Source organism: Carcharhinus amblyrhynchos, chromosome 4, assembly GCF_965287045.1.
Source record: "Carcharhinus amblyrhynchos chromosome 4, sCarAmb.v2.hapA, whole genome shotgun sequence".
Lineage (NCBI taxonomy): Eukaryota > Metazoa > Chordata > Chondrichthyes > Carcharhiniformes > Carcharhinidae > Carcharhinus > Carcharhinus amblyrhynchos.
This window is the reverse complement of record NC_137327.1, coordinates 46,647,303-46,666,699: the sequence shown is the minus strand read 5'-3', so window position 1 is coordinate 46,666,699 and position 19,397 is coordinate 46,647,303. Positions and strand designations below refer to the sequence as shown.

Genomic DNA, 19,397 nt, shown 5'->3' with positions numbered 1-19,397 from the left:
AGGGTTATGTCCAAGGCCTTCCCAACCTGCAAAAAGGTCTCACAAAAATGATGCCGGTCAGGAAAGCACTGCAAATTGGAAAAATCTTAACTTTTTGTCATTCCTGACCCCCATTCCCAACTATATCTCTGGAATATAGATAGCATTTTATGAGAATGATTCTAAGTATCCGACAGGCATGAAAATGGAAGAGTTCCTGATCTGTTTTTTGGGTGAATTTTCATGCCCAATCTTATTCACTTAGTCATTGAAAATATGGGTTTGTCTTTTTCAAAGTTGTACTCACCAAGTTGACGCTAGATCTGATGAAGCATAATAGTGGTACATGGCAATGATAATGAGGAAAGGTAAGATGAGTGACGCTGGAGCTTCCTGGATGTTAAGAATAAGATGAAGCTGAAAATGTGTGACAGACATCAGGTTGATAATGAATTGGGAATCAATATGAACATTGAAAATTCAGAGGGCAAGTGAGAAAGGAAATAGAGGTAAAGAGAGAGCATGAGAAGAGACTAGCTACTGACATGAAAGGAATCCGAACACCTTTGCGAGGTGTATAAATAGTAGATAAGAGTAGTAGTAGGAGGAGTGAGGCTGATTGGAAACAGGCACAAGGGATACTGTACTTTCTAAATAGAGGAATAGAATACAAAAGCAAGAAATCATATTAAACACTGGTTCAGCCTCTACTGCAGTTTTGTGCCTGAAGTAGGGAAAGGGTTAATGAATTTTGACCTAGAATATACCACAAACATAACCCTTCATCATGGCTGATCTTCCCAGGCTTATGTTACTCCTGGCGTTAATATAAATTATTTGTTCATGTCTTACATGCTTTAACTCTCATTTTTATAAAGGCAGATAGTTAAAAGTGACTGTTATTTTGTAGACTTTGCGAATCTTATCTGTTTGTATCAGTTGAACATTATTACACGGATGGTGGATTATGATACCGGCTTTTGACAGCTGCTGATGGCAGATTGCAATACTGGCTTTTAACAGGAAGAGTCCTGCTGGGGCAGCCGCAATCGCACAAGTAACTTCAAAGAAAGGGATGCCGGTACTGCTGCAGAAGGGTTTTGAATCGTGACCGGCTTTAAGACTGTGTCGTGACTGCAGGACTGTAATTTCTGATTAAATCTGGGGCTGAATCACGACGAAGGAAGGAAGACCCGGAGTTCTTTCTTCCTTGGAATTGTAAATTTGTATTGTGATTGACACTAAGACTCATAATGTATAAATGCCCATTTGTGTTTGTGTTCAATGAGAAGTCTGGCAGTCCTTGTTTAGAACCAGTTTCTCTCAAAGTTTTGGAATAAAGCCAGGGCTTTGAAATAAAAGCCACTGTATTTTGACTCACTAACAATCTCAGAGGTATTATTTTACCTACAACAATGCCCTTAAAAGCATTGCTAGCAATCCCTAATTGCAGTTAATCACTGCATGGCAGTGAACCGCACTGCTGTGGACCTGAAGTCATATATAAGTCAGATCAGGTAAGGACAGCGGATTTCCTTCCCTAAAGGACCATAGTGAACCAGATGGGTTTTTACAGCAATTGATAACGGTTTTAGTTATCATTAAACTTTTTAATTCCAGGCTTTTATTGAAGTTCCAATTTCACCATCTGCCGTGGTGAAATTTGAACCCAGGTCCCCAGAGCAGTACCCTGGGTCTTTGGATTTCTAATCCAGTGACAATACCACGATGCCACCGCCTCCTATTCAGAAATTCTGAGCAGCAAACTCCAGGAAGGATTAGAGACAGTGTAGAAAAGATTTATAAGAATAGTTCCAGAGGTGATGGACTTCAATTAACTGGATAGATTAGAGAAACTGGGGTTCTCCTCAGAGAAGAAAAATTGAAAACATGTTAAAGAAGCCATCCTCTATGGACAAGCCCTCCATATACACAGGATCTGCTCAGAAGAGGAGAAACACAACAGACACTGACATACGCCCTTGTAAGAACAGGATGTGGTGCTCGACTCATTGATCGACAGTTCTGACATGCTGCAGTGAAAAACCACACTGACTTTCTCAGAAGACAACATGGAACCTGACCGACAGAGTACCCTTCGTCGTCCAGTATTTTTTTGGAGCGGAGAAGCTACGACATCTTCTTTGGAGCCTTCAACATGCCACCAATGAAGACGAATATCTCGCCAAGGCCATCCCCACACCCCACTACTTGCCTTCAAACAACCGTGCAGCCTCAAATGGACCATTGTTTGCAGCAAACTATCCAGCCTTCAGGAGAACAGCGACCACAACACCACAAGCCTTGCCACAGCAACCTCTGCAAGACATGGTGAATCATTGACATGGATGCCATGATCACATGTGAGAACACCACCCACCAGGTACATAGTACGAACGCATATGACTCAGCCAATGTTGTCTATCTTATACACTGCAGGAAAGGATACCTCGAAGTATGGTACATCGGTGAGACCCATGCAGGTGCAACGACAATGGACGAATGGACACTGCTTGACAATCACCAGACAGGACTATTTCCTTCCTGTCGGGGAACACTTCAGCAATGAACGGCATTCAGCCTCCGATCTTCAGGCGAGCGTTTTCCAAGGCGGCTAGTGAGGGTAAGAGTAGGATGCTCAGGCAGATGAACACATGGCTGAGGAACTGGTGAAGGGGGCAGGGTTTCAGATTTCTAGATCATTGGGACCTCTTCAGGGCCAGGTGGGGCCTGTACAAGAGAGCCAGGTTACACCTGAACTACAAGGGGACCAATATACTTGCAGGGAGGTTTGCTAGTATTATTGGGGAGGGTTTAAACTAGATTTGCAGGGGGATGGGAAACAGAGTGCCAGAGCAGGTAGTAGAGCGGGAATAAAAATAAATTATGTTAATAGTCGATGCAAAATCACAAATAGAAGGGTTGTGTGTGGTTGTAATATTCTTCTGAGCTGTGTCAATTTCAATGCCAGGAGTATTGTGGGGAAGGCAGACAAGTTGAAGACGTGGATTGACATGTGGAATTGTGACATTGTAGTCATTAGTGAAACTTGTCTACAGGAGGGGCAGGACTGGCAGCTCAATGTTCCAGGGTTCTGATGTTTCAGACGTGATAGAGCAGAGGGATGAAGGGTGAGGGGGTGGCATTGCTAGTCAGGGAAAATGTTGCAATGGTGCTCAGGCAGGACACATTAGAGGGCTTGTCTACTGAGGCCGTATGGATGGAGCTGAGAAGCAGGAAAGGTATGACCACATTAATAGGGTTGTATTATAGACCACCCGATAGTCAGGAAGAATTGGAGGAGCAAATCTGCAGAGAGATAGCAGACAAGTGCCAGAAACATAAAGTTGTGATAGTAGGGGATTTTAATTTTCCACATGTAGATTGAGACTCCCATACTGTTAAAGGTCTAGATGGGTTAAAGTTTGTGAACTGTGTTCAGGAAAATTTTCTAAATCAATATGTAGAGGTACAAACTAGAGAGGATGCAATATTAGATCTCCTATTAGGAAATGAGTTAGGGCAAGTGATGGGAGTGTGTGTAGGGGAACACTTTGGTTCCAGTGATCATAACGCCATTAGTTTCAACTTGATCATCGATAAAGATAGGTCTGGTCCTCGCATTGAGATTCTAAACTGGGAAAAGGCCAAATTTGAAGAAATGAAAAAGGATCTCTGGCGCGGATGTGATTGGTAAGTGGAAGGTCTTCAAAGGAGAAATTTTGAGAGTGCAGAGTTTGTGCGTTCCTGTCAGGATTAAAAGCAAAGTGAATAAGAATAAGGAACCTTGGTTCTCAAGGGATATTGCAACTCTGATAAAGAAGAATTGTATGACGTGTATAGGCAACTGGGAACAAATAAGATGCTTGAGGAGTATAAAAAGTGCAAGAAACTATTTAAGAGGGAAATCAGGAGGGCTGAAGGAAGACATGAGGTTGCTTTGGCAGTCAAGGTGAAGGATAATCCTAAGAGCTTCCACAGGTATATTAAGAGCAAAAGGATAGTAAGGGATAAAATTGGTCCTCTTGAAGATCAGAGTGGTTGGCTTTGTATGGAACCAAAAGAAATGAGGGAGATATTAAATGGGATTTTTGCGTCTGTATTTACTAAGAAAACTGGCATGGAGTCTACGGAAATAAGGCAAACAAGTAGGGAGGTCATGGAACCTATACAGATTAAAGGGGAGGAGGTGCTTGCTGTCTTGAGGTAAATCAGAGTCGATAAATCCCCAGGACCGGACAGGGTATTCCCTTGGACCTTGAAGGAGACTAGTGTTGAAATTGCAGGGGCCCTGGCAGATATATTTAAAATGTCAGTGTCCACAGGTGAAGTGCCGGATGATTGGAGGATTGCTCATGTTGTTCCATTGTTTAAAAAAGGCTCAAAAAGTAATCAGGGAAATTATAGGCTGGTAAGTTTGGCGTCAGTAGTAGGTAAATTATTAGAAGGAGTACTAAGAGATAGGATCTACAAATACTTGGATGGACAGGGACTTATTAGAGGGAGTCAGCATGGCTTTGTGCATGGTAGGTCATGTTTAACTTATCTATTAGAGTTTTTCGAGGAGGTTAGCAGGAAAGTGGATGAAAGGAAGGCAGTGGATGTTGTCTACATGGCCTTCAATAAGACCTTTGACAAAGTCCCGCATGGGAGGTTAGTTAGGAAGGTTCAGTAGCTAGATATACATGGAGAGGTAGTAAATTGGATTAGACGTTAGCTCAATGGAAGAAGCCAGCAAGTGGTAGTGGAGGACTGTTTCTCTGAGTGGAGGCCTGTGATTAGTAATGTGCCACAGGGATCAGTGCTGGGTCCATTGTTGTTTGTCATTTATATCAATGATCTGGATGATAATGTGGTAAATTGGATCAGCAAAATTATGATGGGTATAGGTAGAGTGAATGCAAGCAGGCTTTTTCCACTGAGCCTAGGAGAATAAAAAAATCTAAAGGACATGGGTTAAGGGTGAAGGGGGAAAAGTTTAAAGGGAATATTAGGGGGGGCTTCTTCACACAGAGTGGTGGGAGTGTGGAATGAGCTGCCAGATGAAGTGGTAAATGCAGGCTCACTTTTAACATTTAAGAAAAACTTGGACAGGTACATGGATGAGAAGGGTGTGGAGGGATATGGCCCAGGTGTAGGTCAGTGGGGCTTGGCAGAAAAATGGTTTGGCACAGCCAAGAAGGATCAAAAGGCCTGTTTCTGTGTTGTAGTGTTCTATGGTTCTAAGGCAGCCTTCAGTATGCATGACAATGCAAAATCACTAAGCAGAAACTGATAGCTAAATTATGCATGCATGAGGCCTCAACTGAGATTTTAGGTTAATGTCACACCATATGTAACCTTCACCATTTGGCCTGGGCTTGCAAACTCCTATTAACTATCCTGGCTTGATACAATTCACACCTCTTTAACCTGTGATTATCCCTTTTGCCACTCGCATTGTCTGTACCTGTAAAGACTTGATTATCCGTAACGACTCTCATTCCAACCATTATCTTGCAATTGAGCCCTGTTTGTGAACCCAACTCTTCACTCACCCGATGAAGGAGCAGTGCTCCAAATGCTTGTGATACCAAATAAACCTGTTGGACTTTAACCTGGTGTTGTGAAACTTCTTACTGTGCCTATCCCAGTCCAATGCCATCTCCATATCAAGAAAAATTGAGGGAAGTTTGATAAAGGCATTCAAAATCCTTAAGGATCTGGATAGAATATATAGGTAAAACTATCACTGCTGCTATGAAACACAGTTCTGTAGCTTTAAAATCTACTTATTGGTGCCATAAGTAGGCTTACATTAACACTGCAGTGAAGTCACTGTGAAAATCCCCTAGTCGCCACACTCTGACACCTCTTCGGATACACTGAGGGGGAATTTAGCATGGTCAATGCACCTAACCAGCACGTCTTTTCAGACTATGGGAGGAAACTGGAGCAGCCGGTGGAAACCCATGCAGAGATGGAGAGAACATGCAGGCTGCACACAGACTGTGACTCAAACGGGGAATCAAACCCAGGTCCCTGGTGGTAACCACTGTGATACCATGTGCTCTCATAATAATATAGTGAAGGACCTCATCATAGTAAGTACATGGGATGCATTTGAAATGGTCAATTTTGAACCTACTTAGCATAAGGCTTGGAATAAACTTCACTTTTTCAAAAAGAAAATGCTTTTAAAGCATCATGTAACTTAAAAAGGATCATATTTACATTTTTATATTTTTAATTGGGTGTTCTTAATATCTATGGAAAATCCTATCAAAAGTGAATTGTTTTTCTCTTTTTCTAGGACTCTTTGCATTAGTTAATAATGCTGGCGTCATAACCCACATTGGTGACGCAGAAATCATCCCAACAGATGCTTATAAACGATGTATGGAAGTCAATTTCTTTGGAACAGTTGAAGTTACTAAAACATTTTTACCCTTGATTCGTCGAGCAAAAGGAAGAATTGTTAATATTTCTAGTCCCTCAGGTACGTTCACTGTCAACCTGTTATGCATGTAAATAAAAGCAAAATACAGCAGATGCTGGAAATCTGAAATAACAAGGAAGTGTTGGAAATACGAAGCAGGTCTGGCAACATCTGTGGAGAGGGAAAGAGTTAACTTTTCAAGTTGTAGGTCTCTTTTTTGGAATTGAAGGTAGAAATTTGACAGGTTTTATGCCATTGAGAGGGGGAGGGGAGGAAGAAAAAAGTGGGAATGTTTGGGATATGGTTTAGGGTGGGAGAGATCAAATGACAAAATGTCATGGAACCAAAATCAAAGGGAGTATTATTATTAGTAAAGAGACAAAGCGTTTACCCAGGGTGAGTGTCAGTGTCAGACTAACGAAGCTATCCAAAAGCAAAAACACGTAAAACAAGGTTTATATTGGCACATGGTTAAAAAAAATCGAAATGAGTTCATGGACTGATCGGCATTGAGGTCAAAAGATTGTAAATTGGGAAATGAGGTGCTGTTCCAGAAAGCAATCACCCAATCTGTGTTTGTTCGCCCTAACATGAAGGAGATTATATGTGAGCAGCGAATACAGTCAACTAAATTGAAAGAAGTAAAAGTACATTGTTGTTACACCTTGTAAAAGTGTTTACCGCCTTGGGGGGGGTGAGGAGAGAGGAGGTAATTGGACAGCTGGTTTTACAGCTCCTGCTACTGTCTGTAACTGCTCCCTTAAGTATTTCTGTAAGCAATCAATGTGAATTGCCTCAATAGAAGGAAAAAGGGTAGCTCCTATGTGCAGAACAATAATGATTTTTAACAAGAACAGAGGATGCTGGAAAATCTCAGCAGGTCTGCCAGCACCTTTTGGGAGGGAAACAGTCTTTTGATTCTTTGCCAGAACTGAAGGAGGGGACGGTGTGTTAGAACTGTGGAAACTGCAACAAGAAGAAGCAGCTTTAGGACAAAAGACAGATGGCCTGATGGTCTGAGGGGGGGAAGGAGTTTAAAGCATTGAAAATTTTAAAGCAAAGTTTATTTATTAACCAATCAGGCTTACATTAACACTGCAATGAAGTTACTGTGAAATTCCCTTAGTCGCCATGCTACGGCGCCTGTTCAGGTCAATGCACCTAACTAGGACATCTTTCAGACTGTGGGAGGAAATCGGAGCACCTGGAGGAGAGAACGTGCAAACTTCACACAGACAGTGACCAAGCTGGGAATCAAACCCAGGTCTCTGGCGCTATGAGGCAACAGTGCAAACCACTGTGCCACCATGTATACATGTATGGGATATTTAAAAAAAATAGAGGGTGGAGGGTTAAGATGGAGTAGAATGGCAAAAATCTAAAGTTGTTGAACTCAGTGTTGGGTCCTGAGGACTGTAACATGCCTAATCGGAAGATGAAATGCTGCTTCTCCAGTTTGTGTTGAGTTTCACTGGAACATTGCAGCAGGCCAAGGACAGAGTTGTGGGCATAGAAGCAAAGTGCTGAGTCAAAATGGCAAACAACAGGAAGGCTGGGGTCATTCTTGCAGACTAAGCGAAGGAGTTCCGTAAAGCAATCACCCAGTCTGTATTTAGTCTCCACAGTTTAAAGGCAACCGCATTGCGAGCACTGGATACAAATTGAAGGAAGTGTGAGTAAAACTGCTTAACATGAAAGGAGTATTTGGGGTCTTGAATGGTGAGGAGATAAATGGGCAGGTGTTGCACCTTCTGCGATTGTAATGGAAGGTGCCATGGAAAGGGGGTGAGGTGTCACAGAGAGAGCAGTCCCTGTATGGGGGGAGTGTGTGGTGAGGGGAAGGTGTGTTTCTTGCAGCATCATCCTGAGTTGGCACAAGTGTTAAGAGGATGATCCTTTGAATGTAGCAGCAAGTGGAATGAAAACTGAGGACAAGGGGGACCCTATCATGGCTCTGAGAGGGAAGGGAAGGGGTGAGGGCATACATACAGGAAATGGATCAAAGCTGGTTGAGTGCCCTGTTAACCACAGTTTGGAGAGAATCGGTTAAGGAAAGACATAGACGTGTGAGAAGCACCATTTCTGAAGGTGACATCATTAGAACAGATGTGATGGATATGGAGAAACTTGGAGAAGGGGTGGAGTCCTTACAGGAAGGAAGGTGTGGAGAGCTGTAGTCGAGGTAGCTGTGGAAGTCTGTGAATTTGTAATGAACATTGGTGATCAGTCTATCACCAGAAATGGAGACAGATTGGTCAAGAAAAGGAAGGGAAGTGTCAGAGATGGACCATGTGAATGTGAGAGAGGGGTGGAAATTGGAAGTAAAATTGGTACATATTTCTAGGTATGTTCAAGAGCGTGAAGTGGCACCAATATCGTCATCAATGCAATGGAGAAAGAATTGCAGGAGCAGACTTGTGTAGGACTGGAATAATCCACATAACTCAAAAAAGATGAGCATAACTGGGACCAAGTACCATTGCCCATAGTTTATCTCCTTTTTAGCTTACTCACCCTAACTTACTCACCTTACCAGTAACTACCAGTTGGCACATGAACTATCCTTTCCCCTTTGACCGGGATTTTTTTTAAAGTTAGTTAGTTTGTAATGAAGTTATTGTAAAAATCTCCTAGTCGCCACACTCTGGCATTTGTTTGGGTGCAATGAGGGAGAGTTTAGCATGGCCAATGTGCATAACCAGCACGTCTTTCAGACTGTGGGAGGAAACCGGAGCGCTTGGAGGAAACCCACACAGACATAGGGAGAAGGTGCAGACTCCATACAGCAGATGACTCGAGGTCACAGTGCCAACCACTATGCCACCATGCTGCCCTATGTAGCCTATTCCTACCCAGTGACTCACCAGTGTGCAGCCTTTAACTTTCATGCTGTTCAGCTGGTAGCTACTGATGTTAGATCATGTGATGGTGCTTCTTTTATCAGTTGCACACACTCTTCCTCCCTGGACTGCGCAGACTGGACAGCTATGTGGCAGTCTTTGAGTATTTAAAAGCAAAATTCAGAAGGGAAGGGAACTGGGGTGTAATGGAAGAGGTCCAAGGTCACTTCACCTGCAGCCTTCACATCATGCCAGGTGGAAGGCTGAGGGTGAAATGGGAGTTGTGAAAGGCAGAAGGCAGTGATATAACATTATTCTGAATGCATTCAGCAGATGCTACAGAATCTGTTCTAGCCATCTCCATGATGTGCACCACCATTCCCTCCGAGAGACGGGGAATGCAGGCTTACTAACTGTTTTCCATTGGTTCAGCTCTGCTGCTTTCTACTATGGGTGACCTTATCCTGCAAGAGAGAGGGCAGAATGTCAGTGATTGTGCTGCACTGTGTTTGGGTGATGTGCCTCTCCCAGCTGAATAGCTGGAGGTATATCTAAACAGCAGGAAGTGGTATGAGTTTGGCATCATTGGTGGATGTAGGAGGGTGAGGTGGAATATCAAGTTATTAGGCTTGAGTCCTGACTGCTGGGGACTACCAAAGGAGTGTGAAGAGTGCAGTGTCAGAGCTTGGTAGAGCGGCGATGTAGATGTTGTAATGGGAAATGGACATCAATGAGTAGGTCAGCAATTTTTGCCTTTTCCTGATTGGCTTTGAATAGGTGTTGGGGCATCTTTTTTAACAGTTTGTGGGGTATAGATACATACAGCTACCATACTGCCAAGTCCTCGGGTCTAGATGCCAGGCACTGCTCCCATTCAGTTTGGAGAGTTAGCTTTGAAGGCCTGTTATCCCCAGACAGAAATATGATCCTTTTGTTGTGGGCTTTGCTGTCAACCTTTTAATTGATCACAACTTTACCCTTTGAGTAATCAGACAAGTCACATAGTTCTCTTAAACAGCTGTTTTAATACAAGCTATAGCAAGGACACTGGGAAGCTACAGTTCACATCCCTGTAGCTTGCCAGAGTGACGTATTCCAAGATACAAAGGCAATTAAACTTTTCAAACTCAATTACAAGTGATTAGCATAAACCAATCATCATCCCTTTATGCTTGCTTCATTATAATATCAAATCAGCACAAAAACTTCATAGTATGGCTCGTTTCTGTGGATCCCTCCCATTTTCCAGCTACAAATGTCTGATTTATGTGCTTTGCCAGACTAATGGCCTTGGTGTTTGTCTGTGAAGATTCTTATAAGAAGACCTTTGTTTTTCAGCCTGTGAGATTTTTAAACTTGTATGAATGACTAATAACCCTTTCAGTTTTCCTTCTGTCAACCTCCATCAACATGGCTTCTAGCACTGCATTGTTGAACTTCGGAGCTCCCTCACTTCCCGAATGTTCCACTTGTGCAGTTCCTATTTGCAGTTAGCAGCAGCCTCCTTCCAAGAATACAGTTTACCTTTTAAGACAGACAGACTGCCTTTAAGAGGAGAAAGTGATCAGTAACTTGTTGGCCACCCGCTATACACTTAGCCAACCAGCAACATGGAACTCACTTGGCCCTCCACAGCCATCAATTAAATAAGGTTTAAACACTCGCAACCTAAATGAGAATGGACAGAACATTAATTGTGACCCTGTGACTGAAAATGGGTCATAAGTCTATTATTCAAACTCGAACTGTAAATGAAGCCTTAACTGAAAATGTTCTGTAATTTGAACAAAGTAGAAATAAAAATGTAATAGAGGTGTATACTAAAAAACTTAATTTTAAACGTCAATCTAGCAAAATTTAAGACTGAAGAGTAATAAAAGAGGATTATATTTGATTATGTTTCACCAAATAATGAATTCTTAGTAGGCACGGCCACAGTCACAAAAGAAAGATAAGAGATAATGATGTCCACAGCTATAAGGTTCCAACTTAACCTTTAGTCAGGCTACATCTGCCACCAGTCAGTCTCAGAGGCCAAAATCAGGGTATTTTGCAGAACAGCAGCAAAAGCTTGGAATTATTTAACTGTTTTGAGCCTCTGAACACCATCTTCAGCTGACATTCTTACAGCAGTGACCGTACAGTACAGCACATTAAGGATAGAGTTTAAGGTAAAGAGTTGGATTCAGAGACAGATTGTTTCTGCTGTTTCAGTTGCTAATGGATATGTATCTGCAAATAATAGAATTTCTCATATGCTGAACGGGTTAATAGTTTATCCACTGTGAATATGTAGAAAGCTTTGTTTTTAGCGATTTCTATGTTAGTAGAGAAACATTTCAATTAAAGCCTTCAATTATAAGCCTCAGGAAGAAAATAGTCTATTTTTCCGACTCAGCAGTTTTTCTGTGGCTTAGTTCTAAACTGCAATCCTGACAGATGGCCCAGGGGCTCTGGCACCTTATGCTGCCAAACTATCTGTCTGAAAATTCCATATAACAAGGGCACAAATGCTGGCCTGTACTCCTTCCAGTTCAGAAACTTCCAAATTCTTCCAAACAGGTCATTAAATCACAAGCTGATATTTCTGTTCCAGTTTATATGAGAGGTCTGGAAGATCTTTTGAAGAATCCTGAATTGCTATTTCCAAGAAGTCTCTTAGCTGAAACTTTATTGAATGCTGCGTGCAACACTACATATTGTGCTAGAAAATCTTTGATGAGAAGAAGGATTGCAGCTATTCCTCATAACATCCTTCACAAATGCCTAGTGGTTAGCACTGCTGCTTCACTGCACCAGGAACCTAGGTTCACTTCCAGCCTTAGGTCACTGTCTGTGTGGAGTTTGCATGCTCTCCCTGTGTCTGTATGGGTTTCCTCCAGGTGTTCCAGTTTCCTCCTACAGTCTGAAGATGTGCAGGAGAGATGGATTGGCCATGCTAAATTGCTCCTTTGTGTTCAAAGGTTAGGTGGATTAGCCATGCCAAATGCACGGGGTTATGGGGATAAAGCAGGGGTGGGACTGGGTAAGATCCTCTTTAGGAAAGTCAATGCAGACTCGATGGGCTGAATGGTCTCCATGTGCACTATTGGGCTTCTATAAGGAAAGCATTGATTAATGCCCTGCTACAACTTCTAGTTGTGTATCTCTGCTGCCTGTGCTTTAGTTAGGTTAACTTTGATGATGTATGGGGAAAGAGGAGCAGAGGATTGGTGTACTTTGACCTTCATACCAAAACATTGATTATAGTACTCAAATAAATTCCTATCTTGGTGAATGAAGGAGTCCTCACACATCTTTCCTTTTGTTAGAGGAGACTTTTTAGAGAAAAATGATGAGCTTTTTAAAAACCATGATACAACTGTTTATAAGTTCTTTACCATGCCTGCAGATTGAGTTCCACTCTTTATGAATTGTGCCGTGGCAGAAGCTTTCCTGAATTCCACCTTCTTCCACTTTCAAGATCTTGTCCTTGTGTAGACAGGATGTAGAGAACCCTGACTCAAGTTTTCTCAGCACCAGACAGTTTTACAGATTTCCAATAATTACTGAGGAAACTCATGTTTATTTTCTTATACCTTTCAGAATCCAGGATTCTTCTGTTCTCCCATAGTGAAGAATGGAGATTTGGCTGAGTGCCAAATTTTCTGTTCTCACTGGCAGTGGTGGTGAGGTGAATGAGATTGGCGAATTCCGGCCAAAGTCTTTGGTTAGGTTGCTTTGAGGAGTGAAAATAAAAATAGCAGTCTAGACCTGGTTATCAACAATTGTCTAAATAATCACCTTGTAGGAGTTTTTTTTAAGTTTAAAATGCAGGAATATCATGACCTGCAGCTTGCAATTCCACATGACATGGAAACTAAAGGATACCTCAAGTGCAACATCCACAGTGATAATGGGAGACCTTAACTACCGTAATATTGAATGTATGTGTCCTGCACAGTGAGGAAGGTGGTATCGTTGGATCTAGTCACAGAAAATTAAGTGGGTTAAATAAAGAATGCCATAGGAATGGTGGTCATGATATTAGAATTAGTTACGGAGAAGGAAAAGAATCAACCTAGAATAACATTCCCACCTGTAAACACCACAGAAAGGAATATACTGCTTCGGTTTAACTTTTACTTGGTACCTTCACATGATTCTTGCTTTTGAAATGTAAATGCAAGATTTTAAAAATCCTTCAAAAAACTACCAGAAGTTTGTATTGTTTGGTTATGAGAGAGAGAGACTGGTGAACAAAACTCAGGGGAGATATACTAATTTTTTTAGATAGGATCCCTACAATACAGAAGGAGGCCATTCAGCCCATCAAGTCTGCACTGACCACAATCCCATCCAGTCCTTATCACCGTAACCCCACATATTTACCCTGCAAATCCCCTGACAGTAGGGTCAATTTAGCATAGTCAGTCAACCTAACCCACACATCTTTGGAGTGGGAGGAAACTGGAGCACCCAGAGAAACCTATGCAGACACAGGGAAGATGGGCAAACTCCACACAGACAGTGACCCAAGGTTGGAACTGAACCCGGGTCCCTGGTGCTCTAAGGCAGCCTTACTAACCATTGTGCCACTGTGCCGCTCAATGTTTGGGAGTGGGGGTTATGAAGAATATGGAAATACTTTGGCAATCTTTAACAAGAGATATTGCCTTTAAATATGGATAAAGGTGCATTTGGAATAATTCCCTGTAGCCTTGAATTTTCGTGGAAAAATGCAACATTTATGAATCAGCATTCAGAAACACCAAAGCCATTGTGATTGATAATTTACTTCCTTGGCTTTCTGGAAAGCTGTGAGAAGAATTGCCGACTGGATGGCAGATATCAGATATCAATGTAAATATACGTACTGGAATTTCTCAGCTGTGTTGCACTTTCCCAGCAGCCAAGTTCTTGAAACTTATAATGCAAATTATGGAAATGGTACTTAAGTGTGACTGAGAATTGGTTTGGAAATTATTGCGGTCTGGTCATTATAAGTTAACATTGTTTCCAAACAGCTTGCACGTTGCTTGGTAACAATCCTGTTATTTGACTTTTTTTCAAAGAAGTTACAGTTGTTCCATTTTAATTGAATCTGCTCTCGTTGGATCACTGTCATTTGTTAAGAATCTTACATTAAATCGTGATAATTAATCATCTGTTAACACCCAACAATCTACCTCATCTTTTCTATCTTCACACTGAAGTGTTAAAATCTGCCAGCTATAATTATGGAAGAGTTTAAAATGAATTGCTTTTTAAATCAGTCAGGAAACACTCCACGGCAACTGCTAATGCCGTACAATAATCAGTTGAATCATCTTTCTTTATGTATCCATTAATCATAATTTTCAACTTCTAAAACAAAGGCCTGCAAAACTCAAAGTACAAAGAGCATTTTTGTAATGAATTAAATCATATTTTACAAATAATCCTCCTCACTGTATCATTAAAACTTAATTTATTTAAAATACTTTTAAATACTTTTCAAGAATGTTCGAATGTATTTACAACCATAATAAAATACTCAAGGGTATGTCTTCATCTCATGAGCCAGAATGTTATGTGCAAAGTTCAGGCACTTCAGTCTGGAAGTGTATAAAGTTGTGTGAGAAGGTCTTGTCCTGATATCTTTGCTTCCTTGCATGATATTTTGGTTAGCAGCCGCATATACGGGTTGCAAGTTCATTTGTGCCAAAAAACAAGAAGGCAGTTTTAATTAATCAAACAGCAATTGGCTGGGATTTTACCCTGCGTGTCTGCCATTACAGTTGGTGGCTGGGCCTATTGGCAAGGCGGCCTTTATATTTAAGCTATCACCTTGATTCAGGGTTGTGTGAAAGATCAAGGCATAAATTAAATTAACAAATGTATCTGAGGCCTGAGGTCTGTGCATGATTGAGCTGCTTAGACAATTTTGTGCTGATATTTAACTTTTACAGTTCAGCAACTTGCTCAGACAGCTCTGCGGCAACTGTGCCCCTGAGGGAGCACATTGGAAGTGCCAGTCCACACTCTTTTCTCAGTGCCCACCCTCTACCTGCCCCCCCCTGACAGTGTTCAGCCTTTCGCAGAGTGTGTTTCAGGCTGGATGTGGCTAATTGGCCTGGCAGCGTGAAATTGCGCTCCGGAGCAAACCACAGCCAGGAACGTGTTTTTGCGCACTTCCAGGTCTGCCAAATGCACGTGACCAATGGGTGAAAATTGAGGCCATAATATCTTTAGGGGCAGACTTCACTGGCAGTGAACTGCATTCTCACAGATCCTGTCAATGTTGAAAGGCAGCAAGAATTGCTGGTTCTTGCTACAGCTAGCGAACAAGATAAATTCATATTTTTCTGTAAAGTTGGACTCCACTTCACTACTGGCCACACTATCTGCGCCAAAATATTTAAATAGAGTAAATAAAGAAACTTGCCAATGGATTGAAAGTATGGAACTCCTGAGAACTATTTGTTCACTCCTTTTGGGCTTCTAAATAAGCAAAGAGGAGAACTCTGGCACTGTCAGAAAAGTTTGATATACCTCAAAAGGGGAGACAGTGGTATTGTCTTTGGACTAGTAATCCAGAGACCCTGGGTAATACTTTGGGGATCTGTGTTCAAATCTCACCATGCCAGATGGTGAAATTTGAATTCAATGAAAATCTGGAATTAAAAGTCTAATGATGACTGTGAAACCATTGTCAATTGTTCACTAATGTCCTTTAGGGAAGAAAATCTGCCATCCTTATCCAGTCTGGCTCACAGCAATATGGTTGACTCTCAGTTGCCCTCTGAAGTGATCTAGCAAATCATTCAATTGGAAGGCAAGGAGGGATGGGGAGTAAACACTGGCTCAGCCACTGATGCCCACATCCCTTGAATGAGTAACAAAAACCACCAGTAGTCATTTGACTTGGACCTGGTGCAGCAATAGTTATTCACATGGGAATCAGCACCACAAAGACAGCCCAACATAGGAGGGCACTTGTCAGGCTGCACGCGAACTACAGGGAACATCGCCTCTGCAAATGAGGTGGCTTTGATCAGACATTGCTAGGAATGGATGCATGCATGTCCATGTTTCTGAGATATGATGTAACTTCTTCTTATTGATTTTGACAGCATTGACGACTGAAATGATTACATTTCTGTTGTCCATTGTGCCATTGGAAATTGAATTGTCTTCCATTTATGCCCATTGAATATTGCTGCTGACAATCCTTGGTAAATTGGACAAGGAAGATGCTGTGTCATAAAATAAAGCATTTACAATTTTACTGACCCTGGCTAGTATACCGGGTCACAGCTGCTATAGCCTATGGAAGAATCTAGAAGTGTAAATGTCACTGCAATCCTCACTTTCTGTGTGGAATCTGTTCTGTGTGGAATCTGCACATTCTCCCCGTGGATTTCCTCTGAGTGCTCTGTTTTCCTTCCACTGTCCAAAGGTGTGCTGGTTAGCTGGATTGGCTATGCTAAATTCTCCCTTTGTGTATCAGAACGGTGCTGGAGTGTGGTGACTAGGGGATTTTCATAGTAGTTTTGTTGCAGTGTTAATGTAAGCCTACTTGTGACTAATAAATAAACTTTACTTTTTTTTACTGCCAACATTAAAACAATCCTTTTGGTTGATCATGTGTCCAGAAAGATATGGTAGTTTTGTGAATATGGATGTGATTTTCTCAACCCGCTACTCTGCTCAAGTACAGGAATAATTAATGATCTCACAGTTGCGGATCTTCTCAGAAGGAACATTCACTGTATGGTTGAATTTAAAATCCAATACCAGTGTCTTGTGCTTAAACAAAGAAGACTATAATGGGATGAGGGAAGAAGGAGTTGATTGAGGTAGACTGGGAGCAAAGACTTTATGGTGGAGCAATTGAGGAATAATGGAGGACTTTCAAAGCAATTTTTCACAGTGCTCAGAAAAAATACATACTAGTGAAAAGGAAGGACTGTAGGAAAATAGATTATCAGCCATGGATAGCTGAGGAAATAAAGAAGGGTATCAAATTGAAAGATAATGCATACAAAGTGGCAAAGATTATTGGGAAACTAGAGGATTGGGAAATCTTTAAAGGTTAACAGAAAGCCATGAAAAAAACTATAAAGAAAAGTGAGATTATGAGAGTAAACTAGCTCATAATATAAAAACGGATAATAAAAGCTTCTACAAATATATAAAACGAAAAAGAATGGGTAAAGTAAACATTAGTCCTTTAGAGGATGAGTAGAGGGATTTAATAATGGAAATGACTGAGTCATTGAACAGGTCTTTTCTGTCAGTCTTCACAGTAGAAACAAAAAAAATCGATGACAAGGAGGCTATGGCATGTGAGGACCTAGAAATGATCAGTATCACGAAAGAGGTAATATTGGGCAAGCTAATGGGGGCTATAGGTAGACAAGTCTCCTGGCTCTGATGGAATGCATCCCAGGATACTAAAAGCGGTGGCGGGGAAATAGCAAATGCGCTCGTGGTAATTTACCAAAATTCACTGGGCTCTGCAGGATCCCGCAGATTAGAAAACAGCAAATGTGACCATATAAAAAGGGAGGTAGACAAAAGGTGATTAATTATAGGCCCATTAGCTTAACTTCTGTAGTGGGGAAAATGCTTGAATCTATGATCAAGGAAGAAACAGCAAGACGTCTGGATAGAAATTGTCCCATTGGACAGACATAGCATGGGTTCGTGAAAGGCAGGTCTTGTTTAACCAGTTACTGGAATTCTTAGAGGACATTACGAACGCGGTGGACAATAGAGAACTGGTGGATGTGGTGTATCTGAGTATCCAGAAGGCATTTGACAAGGTGCTGCACAAAAGGCTGTTGCATAAAATAAAGGTGCATTGTGTTATGGGTAATGTACTAGCATGAATAGAGGATTGGTTAACTAACAGAAAGCAAAGAGTGGGGATAAATGGATGTTTTTCTGGTTGGCAATCAGTGACTAGTAGTGTGCCTCAGGAATCAGTGGTGGGACCACAGTTGTTTACGGTGAACATAGATGAGTTGGAGACTAAGTATAGTGTAGTTTGAAGATGACACTGAGATGAGTGATAGAGCAAAGTATGCAGAGAACAATGAAAGTCTGCAGAGGGATAATGGAGTACAATGTTGGTATCTGTGAAGTCATCCATTTTGGTAGGAATAACAGCAAAATGGACTGTTACTTAAATGGTAAAAAATTGCAGCATGCTGCTGTGCAAAGGGACTTGGGTGTCCTTGTGCATGAATTGCAAAAAGTTGATTTGCAGGTGTGGCAGGGAAGTAAGAAGGCAGATGGAATTTTGTCTTTAATTTCTAGAGGAATAGAGTTTAAAAACAGGGAGATTATGTTGCAGCTGTATAAGGTGCTGATGAGGCCACACCTGGAGTACTATGTACACCTTTGATCTGCTTACCACATTGGGGATGGTGCAAAGGAGATTCACTAGGTTGATTCCGGAGTTAAGAGGATTGGTTCATGAGGGGAGATTGAGCAGACTGGAATTATACTCATTGGAATTTAGAAGAATGAGGAGGGATTTTATAGAAACATATAAAATTATAATGGGAATGGATAAGATAGAAGCAGGGAGGTTGTTTGCACTAGCGGGTGAAACTAGAACTAGGGGGCAGGGCCTCAAAGTAGGGGGGAGCAGATTTAGGACTGAGTTGAGGGGGAACTTCTTCACACAAAGAGTTGTGAATCTGTGAAGCAATTGAGGCTAGTACTCAATTAGTACTCCAGGTGTGGCCTCACCAGCACCTTATACAGCTGCAACATATCCTCCCTGTTTTTAAACTCTATTCCTCTAGAAATGAAAGACACAATTCCGTCTGCCTTCTTACTTCGCTGCCGCACCTGCAAATCAACTTTTTGCGATTGAGGCTACCTCATTGGATAGAAACATAGAACAGTACAGCACAGTACAGGCCCTTCGGCCCTCAATGTTGTGCTCAGCTATGTCCAAACCCAGGATCAAGCTATCCCACTCCCTATCATTCTGGTGTGCTCCATGAGTCTATTTAACAACCATTTGAAAGTTTCTAAAGTGTCCAACTCCACTATCACAGCGGGCAGTGCCTTCCACACCCCAACCACTCTCTGAGTAAACAATTTACCTCAGACATCATGAACCTTACAGTAACAGCTATATCCACCGAGGAAATAGTCTCTGAATGTCCACTCTATCTATC

The 19,397-nt window shown here is 41.7% G+C and overlaps 1 protein-coding gene across 1 annotated transcript in view; it reads left to right on the top strand.

Moving 5' to 3' along the window:
* LOC145341979 (11-beta-hydroxysteroid dehydrogenase type 2-like) overlaps nt 1–19,397 on the top strand; it is a 71,354-nt gene that overhangs the window by 18,311 nt on the left and 33,646 nt on the right. The window contains exon 3 of the mRNA XM_080187096.1: nt 6,272–6,457. Within this exon, the coding sequence (XP_080043222.1) occupies nt 6,272–6,457 (186 nt within the window). The remainder of the gene's footprint in view (nt 1–6,271; nt 6,458–19,397) is intronic.